The sequence below is a fragment of the Rhinolophus hipposideros genome (genome assembly GCF_964194185.1).
Source record: "Rhinolophus hipposideros genome assembly, chromosome: 7".
Lineage (NCBI taxonomy): Eukaryota > Metazoa > Chordata > Mammalia > Chiroptera > Rhinolophidae > Rhinolophus > Rhinolophus hipposideros.
Genome location: NC_138053.1, coordinates 9,728,175 through 9,746,320, shown reverse-complemented (window position 1 = coordinate 9,746,320; position 18,146 = coordinate 9,728,175). Strand labels below are relative to the sequence as shown.

At 44.4% G+C, this 18,146-nt stretch overlaps 1 protein-coding gene across 1 annotated transcript; it reads left to right on the top strand.

Moving 5' to 3' along the window:
• Positions 1-449: 449 nt before the first annotated feature.
• Positions 450-17,585, top strand: PILRA (paired immunoglobin like type 2 receptor alpha). The gene is made up of 7 exons (XM_081054330.1): positions 450-636; positions 972-1,361; positions 12,767-12,982; positions 15,442-15,472; positions 16,579-16,628; positions 16,839-16,870; positions 17,042-17,585. Exons 1-7 carry the CDS (start codon positions 579-581, stop codon positions 17,159-17,161), a joined length of 897 nt encoding a protein of 298 aa, XP_080910456.1. The 5' UTR covers positions 450-578; the 3' UTR covers positions 17,162-17,585.
• Positions 17,586-18,146: the final 561 nt, after the last annotated feature.

Here is an 18,146-nt window from a genome sequence, read left to right as displayed (position 1 = left end):
ACAGCGGCTCCCTCCTCCTTCCCTCTAAGGGGCTGTAGCTGGGCAGAGACTCAGGGCCGCCTTCCCTTTCCTGAAGGAGCCTGAGCTGGTCCTGCTGCTGCCTCTCGCCCTGGGATGAAAGAGAGAAACAGAGGCTGAGAGACACTCAGAGAAGAGGAGAAAGGGAGAGAGAGTGAGAGACAGAGAGAGATGGAGACTGACTACTAAGATGAGGAGGGCGCTGGCAGAGGCAGGCAGCTGAGGTGGGAGAGGAGAGGCCCCAACAAGCCAAGGTCAGGATCATGCCCTTCAGTGTGAAAATGGAGGCTGGACACTTGCATCATGGCTCCCTTTGCACTGACCACAAGGGAGGCCCTTTTGCAATAGAGGAAAAGAAGAAGCCAGCTTGATACAGGAAGTGCTGGTCACCCTGGGGCACCAAGGGTGGGGAAGGCTCCCACCCTTCCTCTGTCCTCTGAAGGAGCTAGATTGTCCCTCTCCTGCTGCCCAGACTTCCTGAGGTGGCTCCTTCACGGGGCCTCCTCTCTGGCCTTGAGGTCTGTGCTTGTCTTCTCATCTCCCTGGAGGAGAGCAAGGCGATGGGTCTGCCCCTGCTGCTGCCCCTGCTGCTGCTGCTGCTGGTGTCTCTGCAGGCTGGTGAGTGGCCAAGACCGTCCTGGCTCTGCCCAGGGCCATGGGGGAGCCCCCGGGAGGGGCTTATGCTGGGTGTCTGGAGAAGGTGTCTTCTGGGGTGGCCAGCCAGGCGTCCCATCCCCCACAAGCAAAGGGCTGGTCCCACAGTGAAAGAACCCCCACCTCTACTCCTCCTAACCCCTAGTGTGGAGAGAAGGACACCCAGATAGAAGACCAGTCCTACCATCTGTCACACTTCTGCCCTTGGGTGAGGGTGCCAGCTGGTCGGGGCTCCTTCTTTGTCCCCCACCCACCACCACCTCCACTTTAAGGTTTCTCCCCCTCCATCTCACCTTCAGGTCGCTCAACAAAGTGCAATTCACAGTTGTTCTATGACATGAAACAACCAGAGCAACTCTCAGCCCCTGAAGGTGGCTCTGTCCACATCCCCTTCTCCTTTTGTCACTCCTGGGAGTTATCCAGAAATTCCATCATGAATATATCCTGGAGATGGAAAAATTTCCATGGGGATTTCATCTACAAAAGGACCCCGCCTTTCATCCATAAGAATTTCAAGAACCGGCTCTCCCTGAACTGGACAGAGGGCACGAGGAACGGCTCCCTCCTGATCTCTAACCTGCGGAGGGAGGACATGAGTGTGTACTTCTGCCGAGTGCACTTGACCACCCGGAATCATGACAAGAAGGAGTGGCAGTCCATCAATGGGACCACTCTTACCATCACCCCCGGTGAGTCCCGCTGCCCTGGCTGAGGCTTTTGGAGGCCACTGGTGCCCTCATCCCCCAGGCCTGGTCCAGGCGCCACTCTTGTTGACCTTCTCTCAAACACCTCTCCCTGCCCACCCCAACTCTCCCCCCAGGCCTGTGCCAACTTTATTCTTTTCGTCTTAATCTTCCCCAAATCTGCACTGTCTTGCCCTTTCCCTCACTACCTGCTCCAGATCCAGCCCACACCCTCATCCCCAGACCTCCGCACTTTCTGGGCTCCCCAGTTACTTTCCCTTCTTGCTCCAAATGGGGGCTCCAGCCCTGCCCCCACCCTCATCCCACATCTTCAAGGTGGACTTGACTTCTTCAGGATGTGGTCTCTTTTCTTTTGTCATGTGTCCGTGTGGAGCTCCAGCTATTCCCATATCTGTGTCTCCCCACAGCCATGAGCTCAGCCTGGCACACACAATAGGTACCCAACAACGCCCTGAGGAGCCCCAGATTCCCTGGTAACACCCCATCACCCTCTTTCCCAATCCCCCTGCTTCCTTCTCCCACTCTGCTCCCCAGAACACAGCCTCCAGTGCTCCCCGCCCTGGTCCCATCTCTTTCTTCCCCTTCGCCATCTCCCTCTTCCTGTCTCCATCCTCCTTACCCTCCTAGCCTCTCGCTGACCCCCCAGTCCCCACCTCTCCCACAGGAGGCCCTGTGTTGTCCCCTTCTCTGCTCTGATCCTGCTCCCCTGTCCTGGTCGTAAGAGGCCCCTCTGTAGCAGCAATAACAGCAGCTCCCACTTACTGTGCGTCACGACCCGGCTGACACCTTGGTCTGCATTGCGCTACTTAACCTGCACAACCCCACAATAGCAGCCAGTACTGTTACAATGGGGAAACTGAGGCTCACACCTGCCCAAAGTCACCACTCATGATACAGGCAAACTTTGAACGCAGTTTAACCCCAGAGCCTCCTCTCTTAACCATGAGCCAATCAGCCTCACCTACTGACTTGATCATATTGTTGTTTTGACCTATGTTTAACCTAATGATGGGGTGTGTTGCATTAATAGTTCTTTCTATATTACTCAGCGGCATCAGAACTTGAACCTGAGTTTATCTATCCCCAGGGCAGTGGGGGAGGGGCAGGCCATGGGGATGGGACAGGTGCAGAACGTGAGTGGGTGTGTTGTCTGTAGAAAATTTTGTAGAAAACTAACAATTAACTAAGTTGGTTTGCTTTTCATAATCACTTGCCCTGGTAATTCTAAACTATTAATATGTCAGTGATGAATTACTGCTCCTGGCTGGGAAGGACACTCTTTGTGCCCCACCCAGCCCTCCCTGGGTAAATCACTGCCCATCTTGATTACCAAGCTGGTTTTAGAGCAATTAGAAAATGTCTCACCACCTGGATTAAATGAGAAAGCCTTGGATTTATATTTCCTGCACCTCTTCCATATCTCCTTAAGAGATTATATCTCTTTTTAGAACCATCTTCATGTTTCCCTTATTCTTCCTTTTCTCATTTCTCTGTCACATTTATTAATAGTATGAGTTTTTCATCAATAAATTAACTTTTTAAATTAACACAATTAATAGGAAATCCAGGCTCATTATTTAAAAAAAAGAAATACAGGAAAGTAATAAAAAGAAATGTTTTTAATCCAAGTACCACCATGCAAAGACATAACATTAAGGGAACAGTTGCAGCAAATATAGGTTTGTGATTGGCTCATTAATTTTTTTCTTTTTCTTTTTTTTTTTGTTGTTGAACAATTTTAATCATAGAAGTGAAAGGAAAAGTTTACATGATTATATAAGGCTAATACTTACATTATAGATTTTTTTTAGACTTTTTTTATTAGTTTCAGGTGCACAAAACAAAGTAATACTTAGACATTTATCATTTATATCCCTCACACTGTGTGAACCCCCCCATCCACTATCCCTCTGACATCACACAGAGCCATTACATTTCCACTGTCTCTATTCCTAATACTGTACTCCGCTTCTTGTAGCTATTATATATATAAAATTATAGTTGACATTCATTATTGTTCAGCTTCAGCTTCAGGTGTACAGTGCCGTGATCAGGCATCTACATCATCCCTGAGGGGGTCTCCCTAATGAGACAAGTGTCATTAATTTTTTTACATACAGGTGTTTTCTTTTGTAGCCAAGTGTAAGAGTATTATCCTTTGTAATCTTTTTCTCTCATTTCTTTTTTTTTTTTTTTAAAGATTTTATTGGGGATGGGGAGCAGGACTTTATTGGAGAACAGTGTGTCAATGTTAGTTGTGGAGGGCGCAGCTCAGCTCCAGGTCCAGTTGCTCTTGCTAGTTGCAGGGGGCGCAGCCCACCATCCCTTGTGGGTGTTGAACCAGCAACCTTGTGGTTGAGAGCCCACTGGCCCATGTGGGAATCGAACCGGCAGCCTTCGGATTTAGGAGCACGGAGCTCCAACCGCCTGAGCCACCGGGCCAGCCCTTCTCTCATTTCTAAGCACAAAACACTCTATCCCACTGGGGGTTGAAACTGTTTTAATTTCTTCTAATTTTTGTATGATTTCTTTTCACAATCAAACTCTTTAATGGAGTGAGAATTTATTTTGGTATATGGTGTGAGGTAAAGAACTAAATTGATCTTTATACCAAGAAACTAATCAATTGTCTCAATCCCATTTATTGATTTACTGAATATTCTTTCTCTTCTCCACTGATTCATAGGCCTGACTTTTAAGTTCTTCTGTAGAATAGTATCCATTTCTGGTCTCTCTATTCTGTTTCACTGGTTTTCGTTTGTTTATTTTTCACAGGGTCAAATATTTTTAATGTTCTTTACATAGTTCCTCTTAGAATACTACCCCACAATTTTTTTCCAGTTTTATTGAAAAATAATTGGCAAACATCACTGTACAAGTTTAAGGCATACAGAATGATGGTTTGACTTACAGATATTATGAAATGATTACCACAGTAGGTTCCACTAATATCCATTTGCTCATATAGATATAATAAACAGAAAAGAAGAAAAAGAAGAAAATAATTTCTTGTTGTGATGAGAACTCTTAAGATTTACTCTCTTAACAACTTTCCTATGTATCATAATCAGTGTTAGCTATAATTATTATGTGTATATTGCATCCCTATTACTTATTTGTCTTATAACTAGAAGTTTGTACCTTTTAAATTTCTGATTTTCCCTCCCCCCACCCTCTGCTTCTGATAACCAGACATCTGATATTTTTTTCTATGAGTTTGGTTTTCTGGGTTATTTTTTTAGATATCGTGTAAAAATGAGATCATGCAGTATTTGTATTTTTCTGTCTGACTTATTTCACTTAGCATAATGCCTTCCAGATCCATCCATGTAGTTGCAAATGGTAGGATTTTCTCATTTTGTTATGGCTGAATAATATTCATATATATGTGTATACCACATACCACAACTTCTTTCTCCATTCATCCATCATTAGACACTTAGTTTGTTTCCATGTCTCGGCTTTCGTAAATAATGCTTCTATGAACATAGGGGTGCAGTTAATTTTTCAAGTTAATGTTTTCATTTCCATTGGATATATTCCAAGGAGCAGAATTGCTAGAACATAAGGTTGTTCCATTTTTAATTTTTTGAGGACCCTCCATACTGGTTTACATTCCATGGCGGCTGCACCAATTTCCACTCCCACTAACAGTACACAAGGGTTCCCCTTTCTCCATATCCACTCCAGCATTTGTTATTTCTTGTATTTTTATGATAGCCATTTTAACAGACATGAGGTGATATCTCATTGTGGATTGGGGTGTTTTCTTTCACTTTTAAATCAGTCTTTAATTTTCAATTCGTATATATATGTGTGTGTGTGTGTGTGTGTGTGTGTGTATACACACACACACATATATATATTCAAGTGATAATTCCTATAGTCACATAGCCCATAATACAGCATTTGTGTTTATTGAGAGGAGATGCCATCATTATTAATGGAACATATCTCATTGTGGTTGTAATTTGCATCTCCCTAATGACTAGTGATGTCAAGCATCTTTTCAGTACCTGTTGCCCTTTTGTATGTGTTCTTTGGAGAGATGTCCATTCAGGTCCTTTGCCCATTTTTTAAAAGGGTTTTTTGGGTTTTGCTATTGAGTTGTATGAGTTCTTTATATTTTTTAATATTAACCCCTTATAAGATACGAGATCGGACAATTAAGTTCCCGAACTTTCCACCATACGCTTAGACGGCGGAAAGTTCACAAACTTAATTGTCCGATCTCGTATGTGTCACTTCTATTTTCTTATATCAGTACCACTTGTTTTATTTATTGTAACCTTATCCTATTTCAGTGGCTGATAAGACCACTTCCATCTCAAACACATTACTTCTTCCTCAGCAACTTTATTATTATTGCCTGCCTATTGTTTCACATAAATGTTAGAGTAAGTTTGTTAGAGTAAGTTAGAGTAAGTTCTGAGAAAACACTAATGAGGATTTTTAAAATCAGAATTGCATTAAACCTATAAAGCAATGGACAGACACTAAAATCAGTGTAATATATACAATCTTCCCACCCAGAAACAGGTCGTATTTTATATTCCTCTGTAAAACTTGGTAGTGTTCTTCTAAAGCTCATCTATATTTCTCACAATGTTTTACCATTTATATTCTTGATTTTTATTATTAATGTGCAATATTATTTTTGAATGTTTATCTTTTATAATTTTCATGGTGAAAATAACGTATAAATCTGACCAAGATGGTGGTGTGTTATATGCACATATTTACCTCTACTGCCTCCCAAAATGAGTTAAAATGACAGTAAAGGGAATTTTTTTAAGACAAAAATCCACAAGGACAAAAAATGTGAGCAGGTAGACAAAAACAAAATACAGGAAGCTGAAAACAAATAGACTAATGTAACTGGCTTAGGAGATCATAGGAGCTAAACTCTAAACCAGCAGTAGGGAAACCCAGAAGCAAAGCAGTCTGCACTGTAAATCCCCTTAAAGATTCAGGAATGGCAACCCCAAATACCCCTGAAAGTGGGAGTAAAAGGGCGTCTGAAATCTAGAGGACTAGCTGAAAATCTATTTAGGGAGCAGGCAAACCTCCATACCCCTATCCCCCACCCCAGCAAAAGATTGGAGATTTGCTTTCCAGAAAGAATGAACCAGATAGACACTGGGGTGGCAGTGGTAGGGAGAACCAGGGGCACAACTGGGTGCGAGGGTTCAGCCCTTAAAACTAAAGATTGGGTGAACTGATGAGACCTAAACACCCCCACCCTCTTAGATGCCTTCCTGGGACTCAGGCTGCTGTTCCTCTACCCCAAAAACAAAAGATCAGGAGATTCTCTCTGGGAAATCTACGTGATGGGCTAGGGAAAGATCTAGAACTCTAATACATCACTCTACAACCCACTAGCTGACAAGCACTTTCTCCCATACCACACACACAACTTCCAATTAGCGTGGCTTTCTGCACGCTGGGATCCAACGAGGCAAGGAAATTGGGGTCTCAGCCTTGCACCAAATCCCCCAGCACTGAGGATTGTACCCGCTCTTCAGCTGTGCTTGGGATGCTCAAGGGTAGAGACGCCATCTTAAAATATGGTTAAACATTTAAGGGAAGTTTCTCCCATGAAACATGGAGACCAAAACAAATGGGGGTGGCGAGGATGGGAGGAGTGGTAAAGAAGAACCTGAAAGAAACCAAAACAATGGAGGGAGAATAATACTGTCAAGTAACTCTCATTCTCAGGTCACCCATGCATGTGACAAGAAAGGGTGCTTTATGAAGGAGCTTGCCATACAATAATGGAGTTCTTGGAAATTAGAGATATAATAGCAAAGATGGAAAACTCAATAACAGGCTTGAAAGATAAAATTCATGAAATCTCTCAGAGGGTAAAACAAAAAGGTCAAAGATTTGGAAAGTGTAGTAAGTTGAATAGAGGCCTCCCAAAACAATATGCCCATATCCTAATCCCCAGAACCTATCAATATTCCCTTATATAGTAACAGATGCAATTCACTTAATATAATTAGAAACTATAAGGAAAGATAAGAAAAAATGGGATTGGTCCAAGAGGTCCAACCTCTGAAAAATGCAAGTTGCAGAAACAGAGAAGAGAGAAGCCATGGGGAAGAAAATATCAACACAATTACTCGAGAAATTATTCAGAACACAAGAGCCCAGCAAATGGGTAAAAATAAAAAGACCTGCCTCAGGGCACCGCAACATGAAATTTCAAAATGTCAGGGATAGAAAGAAGATCCAACAAATTCCCAAGGAGGAAAGAAACAGGTCACATGTGGAGATCTAGGAATCAGAATGGCTTCAGATGTCTCAATAGCAACACAAGAAGCTGGAAGATAGTGGTTGAATGCCTTGAAATTCCAAGGGAAAATTATTTCATTCATTCATTTAACAAATATTGATTGAGTGCCTACTACGTGTCATTGCTAATCTGGGCACTGGGGAAACAGCAGTTAAAAAAATTGCCATCAACGATGGATCTTACATTTGAGTGAGAAGACAACCCCCCAAAAAGCAAACAAATTAATTCTATCTGTGTGTTACGTGGTGGTGAAAAGAGAAAAGGAGGAAAATAAAACAGAATCGGTGGGATACAGGTTGCTAGGGGTGCAACGTTATTCAGACGGAACAGGGAAGTCCTGGGGACACTAGTCAGAGTCCCGGCAGGAAGCAGCCATTACCCGGTAGGGAAACCAATCTGGGATGATGAGACACCTCATCAGGAGGAGCAGCAGAGGGAGTAGGTACGGGGCCCCAGTGGGGAGCTGTGGCCTCTGGGGAGATAGAGTCAACATGACCATGATGGTTAGTTTTATGTGTTGACTTGGCTGGGCTAAGGGATGCCCAGATGGTGGTTGAGACATTATTTCTAAATGTGTCTGTGAAGGTGTTTCCAGAAGAGACTAGAGGTGGGCATCACCCAATCCGTTGTGGGCCCAACTAGAACAAAAAGTGCAGGAAGGGGAAATTTGCTCTCCACTTAAGCTGGAACCTCCGTCCATCTTCTCTTGCCTTCAGACGTCAGAGCTCCCGGTTCTCGGGCCTTCAGGATGGACTAGAACTACATCACTGGCTCTCCGAGGCTGTCTTCTTGCAGAAGGCAGATCGTGGAGCCTCTCAGAATCTCGTGAGCCAATCCCTCATGATAAAACGCTTATATCCTATTGGTTCTGTTTCTTTGGAGAACCCTGACTCATACAATACTTATCAGGGAGAGAGCAAAGGGCTATGCCCTGACCTACCCTCTCCGTCTCCTGCTGGTGACCTCCACTGGCCACTGAATGGGAACCAGGGGGCGAGAGAGCCCATGGATGGAGTCTACCAAGACCAGCCTCCAAAGGCACAAAGCTGGTAGAGAAGCCAGCAGAAAAATCCAGATCTGGAGGAAGTGAGGGAGAGGGTCTAGAGACGAATGTTCCAGTCAAAAGGAACCAGCAAGGGCAAAGGCCATGAGCTGGGAAAGTGTGGCTGAAGCAAAGGAAGAGGCTGAGGTGGCAGGAGGTGACATCAGAGGTGGCAGTGGGGCACATCTGGTTGGCTTTGAAAGGCAAGGAAAGAACTTTGACTCAGTGTGAAGACAGCTAGTGAGGGTTTCCTGCAGAGGAATGCAGTGACTTGATTTACACTGTAAAAGTGTTCCTCTGGCTGTTGGATGGAAAACAAGACTATACAGATGAGCAAGGTCAAAAGCAGGAGCACCAGTGAGAGGCGATGTGGCTTGATTAGGGTGTGGGCGATGGTGGGCTGAGAAGCGGCCAGATGCTGGTTACAGACTGAAAATAGAGCAGGCTGAATCTACAGATGACTGGATGTGGGGGGTGAGAAAGAGAGAAGAACCACGGCTGACTGTAAGGCCTGTGACCTGACTCGTGAGGGATGGAATTGCCATTTCCTGAGAAGGGGAAATGGGACGGTGGGGCAGGTTTGGGAGGAAATCAAGAATTCTGTTTGCACATCTTAAATTTGAGATCCTGCTAAACAAACAAACGTAGGCGTGATAAGCCGCAGGACAGATGAGTCTGGAGTGCAGGGCGAGTTGGCTGGATGTGTATGTTTGAGGGTAACCAGCATTCCACTGGTAATTAATGCCGTGGGGCTGTGTGAGACTATCTGGGAGGTGAGTGGAGATAGAGAAGAGGTGCTAGGACTGAACCGTGAGTGGCTCAGGTGGGGAAGACAAGGAGGAACCAAGGAAAAAGACTGAGGAGGAGCTGCTAGGAGGCAGGAGAAGAACCAAGAGAGAATGGTGTCCCAGAAGCCAAGGGAAGAACCCATTTCATGAAAGAGAAAATATCAAATGCTGAGAAGTTGAGTAAAATAGAGAATGGGGGTGTAAAAGATCTAATTCCTCAATTTCAATACTAGGAAGAGAATACATGCTACCTAAAACAACACACTCAAGCAACAGCAGTAAATGCACGTGATTGAGAAACATGAGGTTAATGCCAAAAGAAATAGCTAAAGGTGCTGAAAATAGCTGTCTTTGGCAGAGTGGGAAGGGAGTGAGGAGGCTTATTCAGCGAGTTGCTATTTTTATAAGCTGTCTAGAATTTGTGGACTATTAAAATTATGTGACTATACAACTTTGATAAAAACAAATGTTACATTTTAAAATTAATAAAGTTACTATTAATACTTATACATAATAAAAAATGGTCAAACAACACAGAAGGGAGTCAAATGGAAAGTACATTCCTCTCTCTCCACTTTATCTCCCCAGCCACTACTTCTTTCTGCAGAAATGTTCTTTCTTACAGAAGTGGATGTAGATATAGATATAGATATACATACAAATACAAAATATAGATACATACGTAGTGTGATAAAAAAAATACGGTGAATGTTTACATTTAAAAAATTTATTACCATAAAAGACACATTGCCATTAACCCCCCAAAATACTCCCCCTCACGTCGAACACACTTATCCCATCATTCTTGCCACTTTCTGAAGCGGTTTTGGAAGTCCTCTTTCGTGAGTGTCTTTAGTTGCTCTGTCATGGCTGCCCCCATGTCCTGAATCTACTTGAAACGTTTACCTTTCCTGGTCATTTTGACTTTGGGGAAGAGCCAGTAGTTGTACGGTGCCAGATCCGGTGAATAAGGTGGAGGAGGACACACCATAATATTTTTATTTAACAGAAATTGCCGTACCAGAAGCGATGTGTGACACAGAGCATTGTCATGATGAAGAATGAAGTAAAGACACTCACGAAAGAGGACTTCCAGAACTGCTTCAGAAAATGACATGAATGATGGGATAAGTGTGCTCGAAACGAGGGGGAGTATTTTGAGGGAGATTAATGGCAATGTGTCTTTTTCTGTAATACATTTTTTTTATTTCAACATTCACCGTATGGTTTGATCACATCTTGTATAACACCAATAGAATGAAACTGTATGGTATTCTGCTCTATAACTTGCTTTTTTAGTTGATGTACTTCAAGTATCTTTCCATTTCAGCACATACACATCTGTGCCTTTTTTTTAAAAAATGGCTGCATTTTAAAAAAAATGGCTGCATGGCTCCATTGTAGTCATGTAGCATAACTTACTTAGTTTTCTATTTAAAGACAGTTAGGCTGTTGCCACAACGCAATAGTGCAGCAAAGAACACTCTTTAACGTGGGCCTTTCAATACTTACACCAGGATTTCCATAGGACAAATTCCTAGCACTGAAATCACTGGGTCAAAGGGCACGCATGGGTATTTTACACTTTGATAGATATTCTCAAATGCATTCCCACAGGTTGTGCCACTACTGGGTATTATTCTCCACTCAGATCAGTTTAAAAAATAGCCTTTTGTTTTAATCTTCATTTTTTAAAATTATGAATGAATATTAGCATCAGGGTTATCATTTTATGTAATGAATTAGCATTGCATAGTTTTCCATATTTCTCAATGTTCTGGAATCTTCTGTCTAGGAATTATCTGTTCCTTACATTTGTACAAGAGTTTACCCATAAAATCACCTGAGCATAGAATCTTTATGAAAAATTGTTCCTTAATAGTGTTTCGCTTCTTTGTCTACCTGTCAGTTAAACTTTATTACTTACTAAATCCATTTTTTAAAATTTTTGTTTGTTTCAGAAAATCATCCATTTCACAGAGTTTTTTAAATGTATCAACTTATAATTGAGCATACACTCACAATTTAAACAGACTCTTTTCTTGTTCCAAGAGTCTTGTCTGTTTTCTTGTTTTTTTCCCTAAATAACCACTTCCTATATTTATTCCATCTGCTGTTCTGCTTCCTAATAAGTTTATTTCCACATAAGTTTTCATTACTTTCAAACTGTGAGTTTCCTTAGGGCTGGTTATTTTTTCTTTGGCTGGTTATTTTTTATTTTTTAAAGAAATTTTAAAAATTTCTTCCCATTTTAAATAATGAAAGCATTTAATACTATGCATTTAGCTTAGAGTGCAGTTTTAATGATATTCCAGGAGGGTTTTTGAAATATATATTGCTTTGGTTTTTATTTTCTAAATAGCATGTTGTTATAGATATAGATATATAGATACATATTTCTTTGACCAAAAATTTAAAATTATCTCAATTGACAGATGGTGTTTATGGTTTTATTATTAATTTCTAACCAATGTGGACAGAGAATTTGGTCAATACTAATCTGAAGATTTTATTGGAGTAGATATATTTTCTGCAGCTTCATATTATTTCAGTTTTATTTTTTAGTGGTGCATTAAACATCTACAAAGGTACAACCTGTTTGTAAGAACTAAAATTCAATATATATTAAATTAATGTTAAAAACATATTTCCAATATATATTAGGTTCTTTACAGATGTTTTCTCACTTATTAAAACAATCCTATAAAAGGACACATACTGTTTGATTCCACTTACATGAGGTATCTAGAGTGGTCAAATTCATAGAGATAGAAAGTAGAATGGTGGGTGCTTGGTGCTGGGGTGGGAGAATGGGGAGCTGTAGTTTAGTGGGGACAGAGTTTCAGTTTAGAAAGATGAAAAAGTTCTGCAGACGGATAGTGGTGAGAGTTGTACAACAATGTGAATGTACTGAATGCCACTGAACTGTACAGTTAAATATGGTTAAAGTGGTGAATTTTGTTATGTGTCTTTTACCATAATAAAACTCTTTAACTCTGTGTTATAGTTATCCCTATTTGTAAGTGATGAAATGAGGTTCTGAGGTCAGACCACGGATCAGTGGTAGAGTCAGGATTTAAGCTGAGTAATGTGGATTCAGCCTTCAGCATTTCACCTTGTTACTCTCCTCCCTGTGTGAGAGCTTCAGCGGATTGCTCCCCACCCCCTACATTCCCCAAACTAGGGAACAAGGTGTGACAGTTTCACCCAGATACCTCCAGTCCTCCAGCGGAGAATTTGTTTATTTCTCATGTCTTCTCAGCCCCCAAGAAAACCACCAAAGGCCCCCCTAGCACTGCCGCCTCCACCACCGCCACCACCACCACCACCACCACAGATGGCCTCAGTACCACAGCTGGCATAAAGAGCTCTGGACCCCTGACTGTAGGAGCTATAGTCGGGGTGGCACTGGCTGGTGTTGTGTTCATAATCGCTATTTTGGGAGTGTTGGTCTACCTCAGGTTGAAGAGAAGCAAAGGTAAGTGGTCCTGCCCTCTCCCCAAGCTTCCCAACTGGGTGTTTCTGAGAACCCGCCTGCTCAGAATGGCCACTGGTGCCCGTTAAAAATGCAGATCCCTGCAGGGTGAGGTCCGGACATGGGAATCTGCAGTGTGGACAGTCTCCTCAGTGGAGTCTCTGAGTGAGCAAGGTTGAGAACCACCACTCCAGACCAACCTCTCTCCACTAATCTGATCATTTTCAAGTTCTGTCTCTTGACTTAATCATTTCTCATCAGTGCTCGCCTTTTGGTTATTGGGGAGGGGAAAGGTCTGCCTTGAGAAAAGTAAGGAGAGAGCAGAAGGGACAGGAAGTTGGCTCAGTTCAGCAAGCATTGGTAGGGTGCCCATTTTCCAGAGCCTGGCTTGTGATTGGAGATATAAAAAAGCAGAGCTCTTGCTTTCAAGGAGCTCAGTGGGGGAGGGGGAAGCCTCAAGGGCTAATTGCCTCCTTTGGAAAGAGCTATAGTAGGTTGGGAGGAAGAAGGGGAATCAGGGAGGACTTCCCAGAGGAAGTGATACCAGCAGAAAGTCTCAAAGAAGAAAAGGAATTAGCCAGGGAGTGGTGAGGGTGGTGTAGAAGTCACTGCTTTTCCAAGCAGAGGAAACCATTCTGGGGACTGTAAGCAGTTCAGTGCTTTGGAGGAGGCAAGAATAGAGGACACTGTAAATCACACCCAAGAGCCTTGGATCCCAGAACCAACGTGAAGCAGCCAAGGGACAACCTCACTGCCTTGCAGCTACATCAGTCTGTGGTGGAAAGCATGGAGGTGGGCCAGGCTTGAGCCAGTCTAATGCAGTGGCAGTGTGGGTGGAGGGAGAGAGCCAGATTCTAGAAAAGGTTAAGAGGGGACAGTAAGACTTGGGGATTGGATTGATGTAGGCGTGAGGGAGCAGGAAGAAGTCCATGTTTACAACTTGGGTGAAGCAGGGTGTGATGAAACCACCAAGTGAATCAGGGAACATAGGAGGTCAGAGACCATGTTTGGGAAAGAACAATGCTTCCTCTAATTTGGGATAGGTTATATTTCATATACCTTTCTGGCATATGAGTAGAGATGTCCATCAGAAATTTGGATGTATGTATTTACAGCTCAAAGAAAGGACATGGCTAGAGGCATTAATTATTTATACCTCAACACCCTCCAAAACTAATTTGAAATTAAAGAAAATGTTCAATGAGAGGAAATTTGCCCTATGAGATATTAAAGCACAGAGGTGAAGAGCATAAAATCTGACTTCCTACAGTCAGTCCTGGATGGGTCAACTCTGGCACAGTGGTACTATTACTCTGTGCCTCAACTTACTCGTCATTCTCCACATCTATCTGTAGGGGAGCGCTTGCCACTCCAAATAAAATCAAGGTTCTGTCACTGAGTAAGTGAGTGGATATTAGGAAAGCAAATAGCACTGCCTGCCATGGGAGACATGCAGGATTGGAATTTGTCAACTCAGTGTGGCAGAAGGACAAGGGAACACAGGAGGTCAAGGAGCTGGTGAGAGGGTGGAGGGCTCAGCGGGGAGCTTGAATAACCTCAAAGAAAAGTGGGTGATCAAGGAACATGAACTCCGGGAGATCAAAGCGCAGGTGTAGGGGATGATGACATGAGAGAACTGGAAGGAAAGAAAGCTGTAGCATAAAAACGATACTAGCATTTAATATTTCAGAGGTCTCAGCAGTCCCCGTGATTACACATATAAAGTCCAGGGCATAACTCAGGGGAGTGGAGGTCACTGGAGTTGGGATACAGGCAAGTCCAGTGCATTAGAGGTTTGTCCCGTGGAGGATGATCCTCCCAGGAAGGTGAAGGGTGATGGAGAGGATGGGTGTGAACTGGAGCCAAATCCTTGGGAAATGCTGCAGGGACACTTGAGGTTGTAGCGGGGGGAGGGCCCGGGAGGAACAGCAGAGGTTTAAGCGGAAGAAATGGAGAGGAATGGGCTGCAGGGCAAACACAGATTGCAGCCATGACGTTTATGAGGTGGGAGAGAGAAACAGCTGCCACTCAGAAGGAAAGCACAAGAAGCTGGTTTGTCAGGGCAGGAGGGAGCAGTGGTGCCTGTGACAGGATGGGGGAGGAGGGGACCAGGGCTCAGCAGTGGAAGGAACAGGTTGTGGGATCCTGGAAGAGTTCGAGGAAGGGAGAAGGACGCACAGGGAAAGGTGGGGGGGAGAGGGCAGGATAAAGGGACACAGGGTGCAGAGAAGAGCTGCTCCCCTCATTTGGTGTTGAGGACAATAGCAGGACAGGTGTGGGTGGCCTTGGTGCCAGCTGGGTGCCCGCTCTGAGTCTCAGGCTCTTCCCAGATGGGTGTCAGCAGAGCTGCTTTGCTGCCCAGATCTCTCCAAGGATGGTCTCAGAGTCAGACGAGGATAGAAGGCGGGGAGGAGAGATGCCACCATGGATGGCACACTGACACTCTGTTGGTCCCTCTACAGGTCTGCGGACTAATGCCAGAGCCCCAGCCAAGTGAGTTCTTGTCCTCCAAGGGCTGGGGTGGGGGGAGGTGTGGTTTCGGAAACAGGAAGTGTCTTTATGAGAAGAGAACTGGGGAAGACTTTCTCAGCTGTTCTCATCCTCCACTTTCTTATTCACATCCTCATATGCCCCGATAGGCCCGGCTCTTCACTTCCTGCGGCTCCAGCTCTAAAAAAAGAAAAACCTGAGAACAGTGGACCTAAGTTTCGGGCACTTTCTCTGATTCTTTCCCAGAATGTCTCCCCTTGCTCTTTCTCTGTTATCCACTTTTCTCCTCCTTTTGTCGCCATTTCTAAAGCTTTCCCTTCTTTACATCCTGTGACGTTCCCACCTTGAGCATTACCCTTCCTGAACACATCTGCCTCTGCCACATTTTCTCCTCTTTCTTGCTCATCAGGCTAGGTCTTTTCCCCTGGTGATGTGTCCCAAGGGGCCACAAGAACCCTCTGCCTCCAGCTCCTCTACCTCCTGCCTTTTCTCAGGAGCACCTTCTCCGCTCAGCTCCCAGCCTGCTCTCCTCTCCTCTGCACCCGGATTCCCCTTCCTTTCCTGACCACTGGTCCTCCTAACCCTCCCACAGCTTTCCTTTTCTCCATCCTTCTCCCCATTTCTACACTCTCCCTTCCCACAGGCCATCCCTCATTTCTCTCCCTCCCTGACTTTTGTCAGCTGCCTTTCTCGGGTCCCCTCCCAGGGTGGTGCCTCCTCCTGAGGACCAAGACCTGAGCACCCACCCAGAGGACCTGAGATTATCTTTGCTGGTTTTCCTTCTCCAGTTTTAACTGAGCCAGTGCCAACAGAGAGGACAGGAGCTCACCCTTTCAATTTCTCCTCCTTGTGCTCCTTTCAACAAAAGTTGCTTCTCTAGAACAATCCACTTTAGCTGGGACTCAGGGACCTCTCCTGGGCTACATCCAAATTGCCCCTCAATCCTCTTCCAAGCAGCCTCCTGCTGAGCGTCTTAAACCTTTGCACATAACTTCTCAGCATGTCCAAGCAGATGGCAGAGCCTCCCAGAAGAGAACGAGCCCAATGCATGTTTGAACTCTTTTTTGCCCAGCATTGGACACATTTTCCACCCTTTTGTTTCCATGCAGGGGATTCTTCCAAAACACCGAGGAGAATTATGAGAACACTGGGAACAAAGGTCAGTCCCACCATCACTCCCCTCCTTCACCTGGGCCCTTCTTTCTTCCCACACACATGCCCCTCTGCATTTTCCTCTTTCCCATGCCTCACCCACCCCTCCCTCGTGCCCTGGTCCTGACCTAATAGATGACCTCACTGCTGAGTCCCCAGCCCATTTCTCTATCCTGACTGCCATACCACCTGACCCCAGCACGTCTTTTCTTCCTAGGACGACACAGAGAGCCCAAGCTGGACCCCAAGGTAAGCATTCAGACTAGGGCCTGAAAGAATTAAAGGGAAGCTTGGAACAGGTGGGGTGGAAGAAATAGAGCGACTGTGGGATTGGCAGGGCACCCAGGTGTGGGATCGCTGCTGTAACACGGGGACAACTCCCCCTCCACTGTCTAACCCCTTCTTTCTGTTCTTACCCAGGATGACGTCCTCTATGCCTCCCTTGCCCTGTCCAGCTTGACCTCACGGTCAGCACCTCCCTGCCAGCCTCCCGAAGAGAATCCCCAGGGAGAGACTCTGTACTCTACCCTAAAGAGCTAAGGAGTGGGCCTGGATAGTGACCTCCTTAGCGTAAGCTGCACAGAGGGATCACTGTTTCCCATAATGACCCCTGCCAGACGCAGACAACTCAGAAGCCAGCAGGGGTCGAAAGTCACCAAGGACCTGAGAGAAACAGCCATCTGCTCCAATTCCTTCTACAACTTCCTGCTCTTGCACACAAAATAAAAGTACCTGTAAGATTTGCCTGAATGCATCCAAGGAGAAAACTGATGTCACCTTCAACATCTGTCCTTCTCACCAAAATGAACTATAAGATCCCTCCTCTAGTACCCCTGTCCAGTGACTGCCTCAGGCCTGGAAACACTAAGTCCCCAAACACTGGCCGGCAGCCCAGAGCCCAACATCTGCCCCCTAATCTAACCATTCTGCTTCCCTTACAATAATAAGTGGCATGTATTCTGTTAAGCCTTTGTGTATATTACCTCATTGAAACATCATGAACAACCCTGAATATGGTATAGGAAGTACTCATCGGAGGTATGAAACAAGGAGCCAGAATGGTTACGGTGTTTTTCCCAAGGCAGCACAGCTACCGTGTTTCCCAGAAAATAAGACCTAGCTGGACAATCAGCTCTGATGCATCTTCTGGAGCAAACGTTAATAAGACCTGTTATTATATTATATTATTTTTATATTATATTTATTATATTAAATTATATATATTATATTATATTATATTATCATACCCGGTCTTATATTATAGTAAAATAAGACCGGGTCTTATATTAATTTTTGCTCCAAAAGACACGTTAGAGCTGATTGTCTGGCTAGGTCTTATTTTCAGGGAAACACTGTAGTATTAAGTGGTGAGGCAGGATTTGAACCCAGACCTGCCCTTATCAATGTCCTTCTCCAGGACTCAAGTGTCATTGCCTTCCCAGATTCCTATACTGTGCAGGCCTCCCATCAGAAATGATGATGTGCCACAGTGACACGACGGAGGAGGGAGAGAAGCCAAAAGGAA

Coding starts and splice junctions, on each gene's coding strand:
- PILRA (XM_081054330.1), top strand. CDS start 579: ATGGGTCTGCCCCTGCTGCTGCCCCTGCTGCTGCTGCTGCTGGTGTCT. Junction 637..971: donor GCTGGTGTCTCTGCAGGCTG/GTGAGTGGCCAA, acceptor TCTCACCTTCAG/GTCGCTCAACAAAGTGCAAT. Junction 12,983..15,441: donor CAGGTTGAAGAGAAGCAAAG/GTAAGTGGTCCT, acceptor GTCCCTCTACAG/GTCTGCGGACTAATGCCAGA.